Source organism: Entelurus aequoreus, linkage group LG03 (genome assembly GCF_033978785.1).
Source record: "Entelurus aequoreus isolate RoL-2023_Sb linkage group LG03, RoL_Eaeq_v1.1, whole genome shotgun sequence".
Classification (NCBI taxonomy): domain Eukaryota; kingdom Metazoa; phylum Chordata; class Actinopteri; order Syngnathiformes; family Syngnathidae; genus Entelurus; species Entelurus aequoreus.
This window is the reverse complement of record NC_084733.1, coordinates 93,810,150-93,825,648: the sequence shown is the minus strand read 5'-3', so window position 1 is coordinate 93,825,648 and position 15,499 is coordinate 93,810,150. Positions and strand designations below refer to the sequence as shown.

At 39.9% G+C, this 15,499-nt stretch overlaps 1 protein-coding gene across 1 annotated transcript in view; it reads left to right on the top strand.

Moving 5' to 3' along the window:
* Positions 1 to 13,587, top strand: part of LOC133645991 (monocarboxylate transporter 10-like) — a 39,347-nt gene extending 25,760 nt beyond the window's left edge. The window contains exons 5-6 of the mRNA XM_062040915.1: positions 2,219 to 2,447; positions 6,398 to 13,587. Coding sequence (XP_061896899.1) covers positions 2,219 to 2,447; positions 6,398 to 6,627 — 459 coding nt within the window. The 3' untranslated portion in view covers positions 6,628 to 13,587. The remainder of the gene's footprint in view (positions 1 to 2,218; positions 2,448 to 6,397) is intronic.
* Positions 13,588 to 15,499: the final 1,912 nt, after the last annotated feature.

Here is a 15,499-nt window from a genome sequence, read left to right as displayed (position 1 = left end):
ATGTAGTTCTATGTAGCCACTCCAGGTAAGATGCAGTTCTATGTAGCCTCTCCAGATAAGATGTAGTTCTATGTAGCCACTCCAGGTAAGATGCAGTTCTATGTAGCCTCTCCAGATAAGATGTAGTTCTATGTAGCCACTCCAGGTAAGATATAGTCCTATGTAGCCACTCCAGATAAGATGTAGTTCTATGTAGCCACTCTAGATAAGATGTAGTTCTATGTAGCCACTCCAGATAAGATGTAGTCCTATGTAGCCACTCCGGATAAGATGTAGTCCTATGTAGCCACTCCGGATAAGATGTAGTTCTATGTAGCCACTCCAGATAAGATATAGTTCTATGTAGCCACTCCAGATAAGATGTAGTTCTATGTAGCCACTCCAGATAAGATGTAGTTCTATGTAGCCACTCCAGATAAGATGTAATTCTATGTAGCCACTCCAGATAAGATGTAGTTCTATGTAGCCACTCCAGATAAGATGTAGTCCTATGTAGCCACTCCAGATAAGACGTAGTTCTATGTAGCCACTCCAGATAAGATGTAGTTCTATGTAGCCACTCCAGATAAGATGTAGTTCTATGTAGCCACTCCAGATAAGATGTAGTCCTATGTAGCCACTCCAGATAAGATGTAATTCTATGTAGCCACTCCAGATAAGATGTAGTTCTATGTAGCCACTCCAGATAAGATGTAGTTCTATGTAGCCACTCCGGATAAGATGTAATTCTATGTAGCCACTCCAGATAAGATGTAGTTCTATGTAGCCACTCCAGCTAAGATGTAGTTCTATGTAGCCACTCAAGATAAGATGTAGTTCTATGTAGCCACTCCAGATAAGATGTAGTCCTATGTAGCCACTCCGGATAAGATGTAGTCCTATGTAGCCACTCCGGATAAGATGTAGTTCTATGTAGCCACTCCAGATAAGATGTAATTCTATGTAGCCACTCCAGATAAGATGTAGTTCTATGTAGCCACTCCAGATAAGATGTAGTCCTATGTAGCCACTCCGGATAAGATGTAGTTCTATGTAGCCACTCCAGATGAGATGTAGTCCTATGTAGCCACTCCAGATAAGATGTAGTTCTATGTAGCCACTCCAGATAAGATGTAGTTCTATGTAGCCACTCTAGATAAGATGTAGTTCTATGTAGCCACTCCAGATAAGACGTAGTTCTATGTAGCCACTCCAGATAAGATGTAGTTCTATGTAGCCACTCCAGATGAGATGTAGTCCTATGTAGCCACTCCAGATAAGATGTAGTTCTATGTAGCCACTCCAGATAAGATGTAGTTCTATGTAGCCACTCTAGATAAGATGTAGTTCTATGTAGCCACTCCAGATAAGACGTAGTTCTATGTAGCCACTCCAGATAAGATGTAGTTCTATGTAGCCACTCCAGATGAGATGTAGTCCTATGTAGCCACTCCAGATAAGATGTAGTTCTATGTAGCCACTCTAGATAAGATGTAGTTCTATGTAGCCACTCCAGATAAGACGTAGTTCTATGTAGCCACTCCAGATAAGATGTAGTTCTATGTAGCCACTCCAGATAAGACGTAGTTCTATGTAGCCACTCCAGATAAGATGTAGTTCTATGTAGCCACTCCAGATAAGATGTAGTCCTATGTAGCCACTCCAGATAAGATGTAGGTCTATGTAGCCACTCCAGATAAGATGTAGGTCTATGTAGCCACTCCAGATAAGATGTAGTTCTATGTAGCCACTCCAGATAAGATGTAGTTCTATGTAGCCACTCTAGATAAGATGTAGTTCTATGTAGCCACTCCAGATAAGATGTAGTTCTATGTAGCCACTCCAGATAAGATGTAGTTCTATGTAGCCACTCTAGATAAGATGTAGTTCTATGTAGCCACTCCAGATAAGATGTAGTTCTATGTAGCCACTCCAGATAAGATGTAGTTCTATGTAGCCACTCCAGGTAAGATGCAGTTCTATGTAGCCACTCTAGATAAGATGTAGTTCTATGTAGCCACTCCAGATAAGATGTAGTTCTATGTAGCCACTCCAGATAAGATGTAGTTCTATGTAGCCACTCCAGGTAAGATGCAGTTCTATGTAGCCTCTCCAGATAAGATGTAGTTCTATGTAGCCACTCCAGATAAGATGTAGTTCTATGTAGCCACTCTAGATAAGATGTAGTTCTATGTAGCCACTCCAGGTAAGATATAGTCCCATCCCCTCCTCCTCCCAGGTGACGTCCTTCTTGGTCATCGGTCTGATGTCTATGATGATCCCGCTGTGTCACGTGTTTGGAGGTCTGATTGCCGTGTGTCTGCTGATGGGCATGTTTGATGGCTGCTTCATCTGCATCATGGCTCCCATCGCCTTCGAGCTGGTTGGCCCCGCTGACGTCTCCCAGGCCATCGGCTTCCTGCTGGGCCTCATGTCTGTGCCCATGACTGTGGGACCACCCATTGCAGGTAACACTGGCACCGTGGATCATCCACTTTACTTGTAAACCACTTTACTTGTAAACCACTTTACTTGTGAACAACTCTACTTGTAAACCACTTTACTTGTAAACCACTTTACTTGTAAACCACTTTACTTGTGAACAACTCTACTTGTAAACCACTTTACTTGTAAACCACTTTACTTGTAAACCACTTTACTTGTAAACAACTCTACTTGTAAACCACTTTACTTGTAAACCACTTTACTTGTAAACCACTTTACTTGTAAACCACTTTACTTGTAAACACTTATATTGTAAACAACTTTACTTGTAAACCACTTATATTGTAAACAACTTTACTTGTAAACAACTTTACTTGTAAACCACTTTACTTGTAAACCACTTATATTGTAAACAACTTTACTTGTAAACCACTTATATTGTAAACCACTTTACTTGTAAACAACTTTACTTGTAAACCACTTATATTGTAAACAACTTTACTTGTAAACAACTCTACTTGTAAACAACTTTACTTGTAAACCACTTTACTTGTAAACCACTTTACTTGTAAACAACTTTACTTGTAAACAACTTTACTTGTAAACCACTTTACTTGTAAACCACTTATATTGTAAACCACTTTACTTGTAAACCACTTTAGTTGTAAACCACTTTACTTGTAAACAACTTTACTTGTAAACCACTCTACTGTCTTCAAACTTTAGGAACATTTCATCTGTTATGTCATGTTCTTTATTATGTATCTGAACTTTGACTGGCCTTTTATTACATAGGCTACATTATAGATCATATTTACATGTCAATTACGCCATCTAGTGTTCAGTTGGGCACCTTGCATACATACAGAGAACTTGAACCTATAGAGCAGAGAGGTGTCAAACTGTTTAGTTATTGAGGGCCACATGGCAGTTAGGGTTGCCTTCAGAGGGCCGATTTGAACAATTAATAATATATGAATATACATGTGTGTATATATAATACATTAACAATATATTTGTTTACATAAGCTGCAAAAAAAATATTTACATTTGACTTTAAAAACTGGCAGCTCACCAGAATTTTACAGTAAAAGCAGTTTTTTACAGCATATAAAAATGTAATAAATGGAATGGAGAAACAACACCACTGTTTTTAGCAGTAAAATTCAAGCAACAGCTGCCATTTTCTTTGTTGTTTTAATGTTTTTTTTGTTTGTTTTTTAATGTTTTAGTGTCTTACTGTACGTAGAAAAAAAACAGTACCAAAGTTGATTTTACAGTAAAAAAAAACCTCAGTCAATGTAATTCAACCATAAAATTTTTTGTCAATTTTACAGTCTACAATTTTATTGATAATTTGTTTTGAAATCATAAGTCAAGCAGATATTTAAGTACAGTATTTATCTTTATCTTAGCAAATAATATTTTTGGAATACATAATATAATATTTTGATAATAATAATAATAATTAACAATGAGTAATATATGAATATACATATATATATATATATATATATATATCCATCCATCCATCCATTTTCTATTGCTTATTCCCTTCGGGGTCGCGGGGGGTGCTGGAGCCTATCTCAGCTACAATCGGGCTGAAGGCGGGGTACACCCTGGACAAGTCGCCACCTCATCGCAGGGCCAACACAGATAGACAGACAACATTCACACTCACATCCAAACACTAGGGCCAATTTAGTGTTGCCAATCAACCTATCCCCAGGTGCATGTCTTTGGAGGTGGGAGGAAGCCGGAGTACCCGGAGGGAACCCACGCAGTCACGGGGAGAACATGCAAACTCCACACAGAAAGATCCTGAGGCCGGGATTGAACTCACGACTACTCAGGACCTTCGTATTGTGAGGCAGACGCACTAACCCCTCTTCCACCGTGCTGCCAAATATATATATATATATATATATATATATATATATATATATATATATATATATATATATATATATATATATATATATATATATATATATAATACATTTACCATATATATTTTTACATAAGCTGCAAAAAAAAAATTACATTTGACTTTAAAAACTGGCAGCTCACCAGAATTTTACAGTAAAAGCAGTTTTTTACAGCATATAAAAATGTAATAAATGGAATGGAGAAACAACACCACTGTTTTTAGCAGTAAAATTCAAGCAACAGCTGCCATCTTCTTTGTTGTTTTAATGTTTTATTTGTTTGTTTTTTTAATGTTTTAGTGTCTTACTGTACATGGAAAAAAAACAGTACCAAAGTTGATTTTACGGTAAAAAAAAAAAAACTCAGTCAATGTAATTCAACCATAACATTTTTTGTCAATTTTACAGTCTACAATTTTATTGATAATTTGTTTTGAAATCATAAGTCAAGCAGATATTTAAGTACAGTGTTTATCTTTATTTTAACAAATAATATTTTTGGAATACATAATATATTTTGATAATAATAATAAAAATAATTAACAATGAGTAATATATGAATATACATGTGTATATATATATATATAATACATTGACCATATATTTTTTTACATAAGCTGCAAAAAAAAATATTTAAATTTGACTTTAAAAACTGGCAGCTCACCAGAATTTTACAGTAAAAGCAGTTTTTTACAGCATATAAAAATGTAATAAATGGAATGGAGAAACAACACCACTGTTTTTAGCTGTAAAATTCAAGCAACAGCTGCCACTTTCTTTCTTTTTCCCGTAAAATCTTGTTGCTTTAATGTTTTGTGTTTGTTTGTTTTTTAATGTTTTAGTGTCTTACTGTACGTGGAAAAAAAACAGTACCAAAGTTGATTTTACAGTAAAAAAAAAAACTCAGTCGGTGGAATTCAACCATAACATTTTTTGTCAATTTTACAGTCTACAATTTTATTGATCATTTGTTTTGAAATCATAAGTCAAGCAGATATTTAAGTACAGTGTTTATCTTTATTTTAACAAATAATATTTTTGGAAAACGTAATAATATATTTTGATAATATTGAATTTGAAAAGATGTGCAATTGCATGCAGTGCATGACTTTTAATGTGGAAAGGGAAAGAACAAATATATTTAGTAAGACAAGATTACGCATATTATTTCCAAGCTTTGGCGGGCCACATCAAATGCCTTCAGAAGGCCGATTTTAACAATGAGTAATATATGAATATACATGTATATATATAATACATTAACAATATATTTGTTTATATAAGCTCCAAAAAATTTTTTACATTTTACTTTAAAAACTGCCAGCTCAGTCACCAGAATTTTACAGTAGTTTTTTACAGCATATAAAAAATGTAATAAATAGAATGGTGTGGAGGTTTTCCTTCCTCCGGGTTCCTTGGACCACCAATGACGGACATGACAGCTTCAGTCCTCTTTGCACACAATGATTTATCTTACAATAAATGCTCTCTTATGCTTTTCAGCAAATGTCTTGTTGTCTGTGAAAATCGCCCGTGAGCACACAAACGGTTTTTCCCACTTTCTCCGCTCTCACTCATCGCTCGTCCTCCGACGGCCAATTCTCCACCGCCAACAACTCTCCCCTCTCCTTCCTGACGGCTGCCTTTTAACAGAGCGACAGGTGATTAGACAAACACTCTCACCTGTGTCATCTACGCACCTGTCGTTGATCTCGAAGCTGGTCCGGCACACCCCGCTTTGCTGCAGGCTTGCAGGCCACGCCCCCCCCCCCCCACAACCAGGTTTTTTACAGCATATAAAACATGTAATAAATGGAATGGAGAAACAACACCACTGTTTTTAACGGTAAAATTCAAGCAACAGCTGCCACTTTTTAATTAGTGGTGTTTGCGAGAAGAAAGAACTGGTCTGCGGGATATTCTCCATCATGTTTACTCCACACACAAATGTGTCTTCAGGGTCGAGAGGACCAACACTTAGATCCTCCCAGTAAAGAACTCCCATCATCCCACACCGACCCAAATGTTTTGTCCTTGTCTCCCAGGCTTTCTACGGGACCGCCTGGGGAACTACGACCTGGCCTTCTACCTGGCAGGTATCCCCCCGATCATCGGCGGAGCCATGCTGTGCGTCATTCCCTGGGTGGAGGCCAGGAACAAGAGGAGGCAGAAGGAGGACGCCCTGAAGAGCGAGCAGGACGTCACCCATAAGATGTTGGACCAGGACAAAGCTCAGGAAGACGCGCCGGTCAAAGCCGGAGAGTCGGTCCTCTAATGAAGGACGTGACTCAGACATTACGCGTCACGCCATCACAGATCACTAGCCGTGCCTTTCAGTATCACGAGGAGAGCAGCTTTAATTTACCAGGAATGATCACCAGGACACTCTCCTGGAAGATGGACGACACTAAAGGGAAAGAAGTCCACACTAGCACCTGCTAGGAACATCCACGCATTTCATGTTAGGCCGTGTCTCAACTCTCATACTTCTCTTCTGAGTGCACACTTCTCTACTTACACTTACCCGCTCCACTACGACTCAAATAGCACGTGCTAAATAGGGCGGGCAAACTTTAAAACTGCGTGTACTACTCGTGGGCGCGTGATCTACTAAGACTGCGCGTGCAACTGATAACAAGCGGCACCCACATGTGCCCATGGAAACACTCATTTACTGCACAGCCTGGTTTTCATTCTCCAACCAGTGAGCGATGTTGAACTATTATAGCTCACGTCTATAATTTGTGCCACCTTTCTGCTATTCCCAATTCTCCAGACGTTTTCCTGACGATACGTGAATCTGAATATTTTTTTTGTGTACCGGGCCCTCCAAAATATCGAATCTTTCACCAGAACTCACGCACTTTCACAACTTGGTGAGTTTTCAGGCCGTCAAGGGCCTCAAAAAGATGCGATGGGAGTGGGAGAATAATAATGCGAGCAGTGTTCAACGGGGCCGAGGGGCTTCACGCCAGTTTGCCGGCACGCATTACGCCGGTGATCACGTCCGCCACGATGCCACATGACCACCACCGAATATTTCAGGAAGATCAGAGCGTGCATCAGTTAATTATCCACCTCCCATCCACTAAAGTGCAGAAATGACCGTTAGATTGGCGATGGCAGTTTTTGCCAATAAGCTCCGCCCACTACGAGTACGCAGGAGCAGGTGCATCGCCAATATGTGTAGTATCTGTCCTTTTAATCACCACTCGTTTGGTCAAAGTTCGTAAAAGTACGACCAGATTTTTTCGCCAAAAAATGGCCAACAACCATCGAACAAAGTTTGGCGCCAAGCCACGCCCACAATTTATGGCTTAGTGCAAAATTTGTTTGCAATTTATAATCACCAATATATGTAGTGTCTGTCGTTTTAATCACCACTCATTTGGTCAAAGTCCCTAGCAGGAGTTCGTAAAAGTACGACACCTTTTTTTCGCCAAAAAATGGCCAACAATCTGAGAAAAGTTGTGCGCCATGCCCCGCCCACATTTTATGGCGTCGGCAAAATATGTTCGCAATTTATAATCGCCAATATGTGTAGTATCTGTAGTTTTAATCACCAATCATTTGGTCAAAGTCCCTAGCAGGAGTTCGTAAAAGTACGTCCTCTTTTTTTTCACCAAAAAATGGCCAACAACCATCGAGCAAAGTTTGGCGCCAAGCCACGCCCACAATTTATGGCGTGGTGCAAAATTTGTTTGCAATTTATAATCTCCTATATATGTAGTGTCTGTAGTTTTAATCACCACTCATTTGGTCAAAGTCCCTAGCAGGAGTTCGTAAAAGTACGACACGTTTTTTTTCGCCAAAAAATTGGCAAACAATCATCGCACAGAAATTTGGCGCCACGCCCACATTTTATGGCGTATTGCAACAGTTTTTTACAATTTACTATCGCTTATATGTGTAGTATCTGTCATTTTAATCACCACTCATTTGGTCAAAGTCCCTAGCAGGAGTTCGTAAAAGTACGACCAGATTTTTTCGCCAAGAAATGGCCAACAACCATTGAGCAAAGTTTGGCCCCAAGCCACGCCCACATTTTATGGCGTCGGCAAAATATGTTTGCAATTTATAATCGCCAATATGTGTAGTATCTGTAGTTTTAATCATGACTTGTTTGGTCAAAGTCCCTAGCAGGAGTTCGTAAAAGTACGACCCTTTTTTTCTTCACCAACAAACATTGGAGCAAAGTTTAGCGCCATGCCACACCCACATTTTATGGCCTAGGCAAAATTTGTTCGCAATTTATAATCGCCAATATGTGTAGTATCTGTAGTTTTAATCACCACTCATTTGGTCAAAGTCCCTAGCAGGAGTTTGTAAAAGTATGACACCTTTTTTTCCGCCAAGAAATGGCCAACAATCATCTGAGAAAAGTTGGGCGCCATGCCCCGCCCACATTTTATGGCATAGTGCAAATTTGTTCGCTATTTATTACCATCTATATGTGTAGTATCTGTAGTTTTAATCACCAATCATTTGGTCAAAGTCCCTAGCAGGAGTTCGTAAAATTACGTCCAGATTTTTTCGCCAAAAAATGGCCAACAACCATCGAGCAAAGTTTGACCCCAAGCCACACCCACAATTTATGGCGTAGTGCAAAATTTGTTCGCAATTTATAGTCGCCAATATGTGTAGTATCTGTAGTTTTAATCACCAATCATTTGGTCAAAGTTCCTAGCAGGAGTTCGTAAAAGTACGACACGTTTTTTTTCGCCAAGAAATGACCAACAACCATCGAGCAAAGTTTAGCGCCAAGCCACGCCCACAATTTATGGCGTAGTGCAAAATTTGTTTGCAATTTATAATCTCCTATATATGTAGTGTCTGTCGTTTTAATCACCACTCCTTCGGTCAAAGTCCCTAGCAGGAGTTCGTAAAAGTACGACACGTTTTTTTTTCGCCAAAAAAATGGCCAACAATCATCGGACAAAAATTTGGCGCCATGCCACGCCCACATTTTATGGCGTATTGCAACAGTTTTTTACAATTTACTATCGCTTATATGTGTAGTATCTGTCATTTTAATCACCACTCATTTTTTTCGCCAAAAAATGGCCAACAATCATCGGAGAAAAGTTGGGCGCCATGCGCCGCCCAACTTTTATGGCGTCGGCAAAATATGTTCGCAATTTATAATCGCCAATATGTGTAGTATCAGTAGTTTTAATCACCACTCGTTTGGTCAAAGTCCCTAGCAGGAGTTCGTAAAAGTACGACCAGATTTTTTCGCCAAAAAATGGCCAACAACCATCGAGCAAAGTTTGACCCCAAGCCACACCCACAATTTATGGCGTAGTGCAAAATTTGTTCGCAATTTATAGTCGCCAATATGTGTAGTATCTGTAGTTTTAATCACCAATCATTTGGTCAAAGTCCCTAGCAGGAGTTCGTAAAAGCATGACACCTTTTTTTCGCCAAAAAATGGCCAACAATCATCGGACAAAAGTTTGCCGCCATGCCACGCCCACATTTTATGGCGTCGGCAAAATATGTTCGCAATTTATAGTCGCCAATTTGTGTAGTATCTGTAGTTTTAATCACCACTCATTTGGTCAAAGTCCCTAGCAGGAGTTCGTAAAAGTATGACAACTTTTTTTTCGCCAAAAACTGGCCAACAATCATCGGAGAAAAGTTGGGCGCCATGCCCCGCCCACATTTTATGGCGTCTGCAAAATATGTTCGCAATTTATAATCGCCAATATGTGTAGTATCTGTAGTTTTAATCACCAATCATTTGGTCAAAGTCCCTATCAGGAGTTCGTAAAAGTACGACAACTTTTTTTTCGCCAAAAAATGGCCAACAACCATCAAGCAAAGTTTGGCCCCAAGCCACGCCCACAATTTATGGTGTAGTGCAAAATTTGTTCGAAATTTATAGTCGCCAATATGTGTAGTATCGGTAGTTTTAATCACCAATCATTTGGTCAAAGTCCCTAGCAGGAGTTCGTAAAAGTACGACAACTTTTTTTTCGCCAAAAAATGGCCAACAATCATCGGAGAAAAGTTTGGCGCTAAGCCCCGCCCACAATTTATGGCGTCGTGCAAAATTTGTTCGCAATTTATAGTCGCCAATATGTGTAGTATCAGTAGTTTTAATCACCACTCATTTGGTCAAAGTCCCTAGCAGGAGTTCGTAAAAGTACGACACGTTTTTTTTCGCCAAAAAAATGGCCAACAATCATCGGACACAAATTTGGCGCCATACCCACATTTTATGGCGTATTGCAACAGTTTTTTACAATTTACTATCGCTTATATGTGTAGTATCTGTCGTTTTAATCACCACTCATTTGGTCAAAGTCCCTAGCAGGAGTTCGTAAAAGTACGACACCTTTTTTTCGCCAAAAAATGGCCACCAATCATCGGAGAAAAGTTGGGCGCCATGCCACGCCCACATTTTATGGCGTCTGCAAAATATGTTCGCAATTTATAATCACCAATATGTGTAGTATCGGTAGTTTTAATCACCAATCATTTGGTCAAAGTCCCTAGCAGGAGTTCGTAAAAGTACGACACCTTTTTTTTGCCAAGAAATGGCCAACAACCATCGAGCAAAGTTTGGCGCCAAGCCACGCCCACAATTTATGGCGTAGTGCAAAATTTGTTCGCAATTTATAGTCGCCAATATGTGTAGTATCTGTAGTTTTAATCACCACTCATTTGGTCAAAGTCCCTAGCAGGAGTTCGTAAAAGTACGACAACTTTTTTTTTACCAAAAAAAATGGCCAACAATCATCGGAGAAAAGTTGGGTGCCAAGCCCCGCCCACATTTTATGGCGTCGGCAAAATATGTTCGCAATTTATAGTCGCCAATATGTGTAGTATCGGTAGTTTTAATCACCACTCATTTGGTCAAAGTCCCTAGCAGGAGTTCGTAAAAGTATGACACCTTTTTTCCCCCAAAAAATGGCCAACAACCATCGAGCGAAGTTTGGCCCCAAGCCACGCCCACAATTTATGGCGTAGTGCAAAATTTGTTCGCAATTTATAGTCGGCAATATGTGTAGTATCGGTAGTTTTAATCCCCAATCATTTGGTCAAAGTCCCTAGGAGGAGTTCGTAAAAGTACAAACAAACAAACTTTTTTTCGCCAAAAAAATGAAAAAACGAAAACCAAGATGGCCGACTTCCTGTTCGTTTCCAGGTATGGGTTCCTGTGACTTTTACGTGCGTCCCGTCATGAGAGACGTCTCCTGACATTTTCGTGTTGATATGTTGAAATTTTTTTTAAAAATCTGATTTTAAAGGTGGCGCTAGAGAGACGATTTTCAAATGTAATTTCCGGCACCTCAAAAATGTACAATTGTTGGCCCCAGCTGAGGCGCCTGCAAAACACGGGCACTTTTGGTGCGTGTTAATGGCCTCAAAAAGGCTCTCAAAGTCATGGAAGAAAACACACAACTAAGAATTAGAAAGGGACTAATTATTGCGCAATGTCAGCACTCGAGCACTTAAGTGTGCACTCGTGTCCAGAGGCAAGTATTGGTGTTGAGACATCGTCATGAGCGGCCTTCAGGCCACGTCAATCCACTCAAACGGGAGTTGACAACTTTTTGCTGTAGTATTAGTGATCTGAGGAGGTCATGTGACTGAGGAGGTCATGTGACATGAATTGCCTGCAGGAAGTAACAAGTTCAAAAAGGACCACTTGTAGGAGTCATAATGAAAAAAGGGAGGTGTGTTTAATTGTGGACCAAAGTGAGGAAAAGGCTGTTTTTCATGTTGTATTTATTTGTGCCGAGTCCGCAGTAATTGTTTGCTTCCAACCAAATGTGCTGACGTGGCGGGAAATCCAAATGTTTTCTTTTCTTCTCGCGCAGTAATTCTTGTTTTGGTGCTTAGTGATCACGAGCCTGCCAGCGCGTTACCTCAAGGCGTGGAGAAGTCGCACGCGTCTCCGTCCGTTTTGGCCGATCAGCTGACAATCCTTTTTTATTTTTTTTTTATTTTTATGAGCGCCGCAAACCTGAGAGACGCAAGGTGGTCACACCCGACTCTTCGCAGGAAGTGGCTCTGACCACGCAGCTTGTGCATTGAAGAGCATTTTATGCTAACGAGGGATCAACACACAAAATGGAGTCTAATTAATTTGTTTTTCGTCTTAAAGTCCAAACATTTTTTTTTTAAGGATGCAAGAGCCATTTTTACATGTTTTTATTTTGCATAAAAAAGGCAACAACAAAAAAATTCCCAATATACATTTAATGGGAACAACCGCCTCCATGTCAGCTTTGTGTGATTAGTATTAATTGCAACAGTATGTACTTATATTTACAGGTAGCCTATTGTTTTTGTATTTTTACAATATTCTGCAGACCAATTATTAACGAGCTAGGGGCCTCACTTTGTATCCTCATTGCATGGATTCATGGGGCCCCATTCATGGGGGGGTCCCGCTTGAGAGATTTTAGCAATGCAGTCTGCTGAAAATGATGGAAAGCGCCACTCTGGATAGCAACTGAACGCTGTGGTGGAAGTTGGAATTGCCGCAAAACACATTTTTCGTGCCACCCGTGAATTCGTCACGTTTCACGTGTCAGGTAAATGGCGCCCGTGCAAAAATGTTTTCTTTTCCGTCGGCAAAGAAAGGTGGGAAAGAAGTTCATTTCCGGGGAAAAAGTTGGGATTACTTTTAAGATTTAAACATCTTTCTGGCGGATGTCTTTTTTTTTTTTTGAAGTCCGTCAAAGGCAATTGTGTAAATAATGTGGACTGACTTAAGTTGTTCATTCTTTGTGGACTATTCAAATCATGGCCATTTGTTTTCTTGTCAGCGTGGCCCTCAAGCACCTTTTTAGTCATGTTTACATCTTCCCAACACTTTGATTCAGGTGAGTCCCGTCCATGACACTTCTTACTTCTTTCAATACACTCAGGCCTCCAAATCTTATCAACTATTGCTGATCGTTCATTATTTAGACTTCTTTTCCCCCTCCTCGTGAATGTGATGTTTGCCAATCATGAAGAGACAGCGTGAACATGACATTTCCTGTGTGGTAATTATTCATCAAGTGCCTTATAAAAGTGCCTTAATATGTTTGTTTTTTTGTTGAAAAAGTGTCTTAAGAAATAGTTGAACGCTGTCCTGCTCTGTTTGTTTGTTTTGCGTCTTTTATTGTGTACCTTTTTATCTGCTACTCGTTTTAGCGAGTCCAAACGCCCCGTTATTGTCTTCATGTCAGCAATTTTGTGGAAAGTGTCAAATATCATTAAAGTGAACATTTGTATGTGACGTGTGTGACTATCAATAACTTGACATTATTCAGGCTAAACCAGGGGTCGGCAACCCAAAATGTTGAAAGAGCCATATGGGTGAGGGCCGACCTACGTCACTTCCGCCTACCAATCCCCTAGCAACCGGGAATTGGTTGAAAACAAAGCAGCTCACAGCGAACACAGCATTGACAGAAAAAGCATTTAACGAGCGTTGTGGCTTGGAAGTCGGCGTTAAATCCTTCATTTACGCATTTTTACTTATTCGCATATCGTGTGAAAAAACGAAAATGTATTATTTGCGTCAGACTCGTCTCAGTGAACTTTAAAGCTTCTCAGGCTTAGCTTAGCTTGCTAGTTAGCTTAGCCTGCGCGCTACTAAGAAAGAGACGCGGAAGTTATCGACAACAAGATCAAGTGTTAGTGTATAAAATATTGAGAGATTTGAGGGCTACATGTATTGAATGGCAACATGAAAATTATAGGGTTTATTGGTTTTTAAAAACCCAACTGTTAAGTGCAAATTTAAACGAAACCGGTTTTCGAAAATAGCTAGCTAGGCTATAGACTATATAGTATATTACTTACTTAACTTAATCCTCTTCTTCCCGGATGGGAAATAAGGCTTTGACGACTCGACGCCATTCATCTCGCTGCTGTGCTCGTCTCTGTGCCTCGCCCCATGTAAGCTTCATCTCTTTAAGCTCCCCTTCAACTGTTCTTCGCCAGGTGTTCTTTGGCCGCCCTGGCTTACGTTTTCCCGGTGGTGTCCATCTTAACGCTGCCTTTGGTATCCTCTCGTTGTCCGCTTTTCGAAAATAGCTAGCTAGGCTATAGACTATATAGTATATACCGCATGTTATTTTTGTACAACAACATCTTCAGCTGTCGAACGTTATAAGGTACAAATTCAACAAGTACAACATTAGCACGGACGGTATAGCCAAGTTGTGGTTAAGAAGGTGGATTTTTGTTCCTTATATTTACCAGAAACGAAGTGATCCGAACACACGACCCGGGACTTTGGGAGACTCCAGTGAGAACCGTCCTCGTTTTCCCGGTGTAAAGCTGCGAGCCATTTGTCTCGTCTCTGTGGGCTTTTATCACGCTTTGGCAGAACAAAATACAACCTTTGTTTTCCCTGTTTCCAGTTGTGGTTAGCACAACCAAAAACAACACAGTTTTTCGGCATTTTGGAGGCAGAATGACGGGTTTAACCAGCGTAGGTCGACAGGTTAAAGAGTAATGGCGACGGTTTGGTTGCTATGGCTCGAAGAACCCGTATGTAGCTCAGTTGCCCGGATGTCAGCCCTCACCCATTGGACCAAAAATACAAAAACAAATCTGTCTGGAGCCGCAAAAAATTAAAAGCCATATTACATGTGTCATGAGATATAAATTGAATTAAGAGGACTTAAAGTAAACTAAATGACCTCAAATATAGCTACAAATGAGGCATAATGATGCAATATGTACATATCGCTAGCCTAAATAGCATGTTAGCATCGATTAGCTCGCAGTCATGCAGTGACCAAATATGTCTAAATGGCACTCCACACAAGTCAATAACATCAACAAAACTCACCTTTGTGCACTCATGCTCAACGTTAAAAGCGTGGTGGACAAAATGAGACAGAAAAAGAAGTGGCATAAAACACGTCCTAGAAAGTCGGAGAAAGTTAAACATGTAAACAAACTATACGGTGAGTTCAAGGACCGCCAAAATAAGTAGGACAAAACGGCGCTCGCCAAATACTCGAATCAGTGAAGCATGTTTAATATAAACAGTGTGATTTATAACAATTAGGGAGGTTTGTGTCATGTTTGTCCTCCTACAGAAACCATACTAAAACAAAAAAACAGATTTTTTTTCCCCTCATCTTTTTCCATTCTTCATACATTTTTGAAAAATCTCCAGAGAGCCA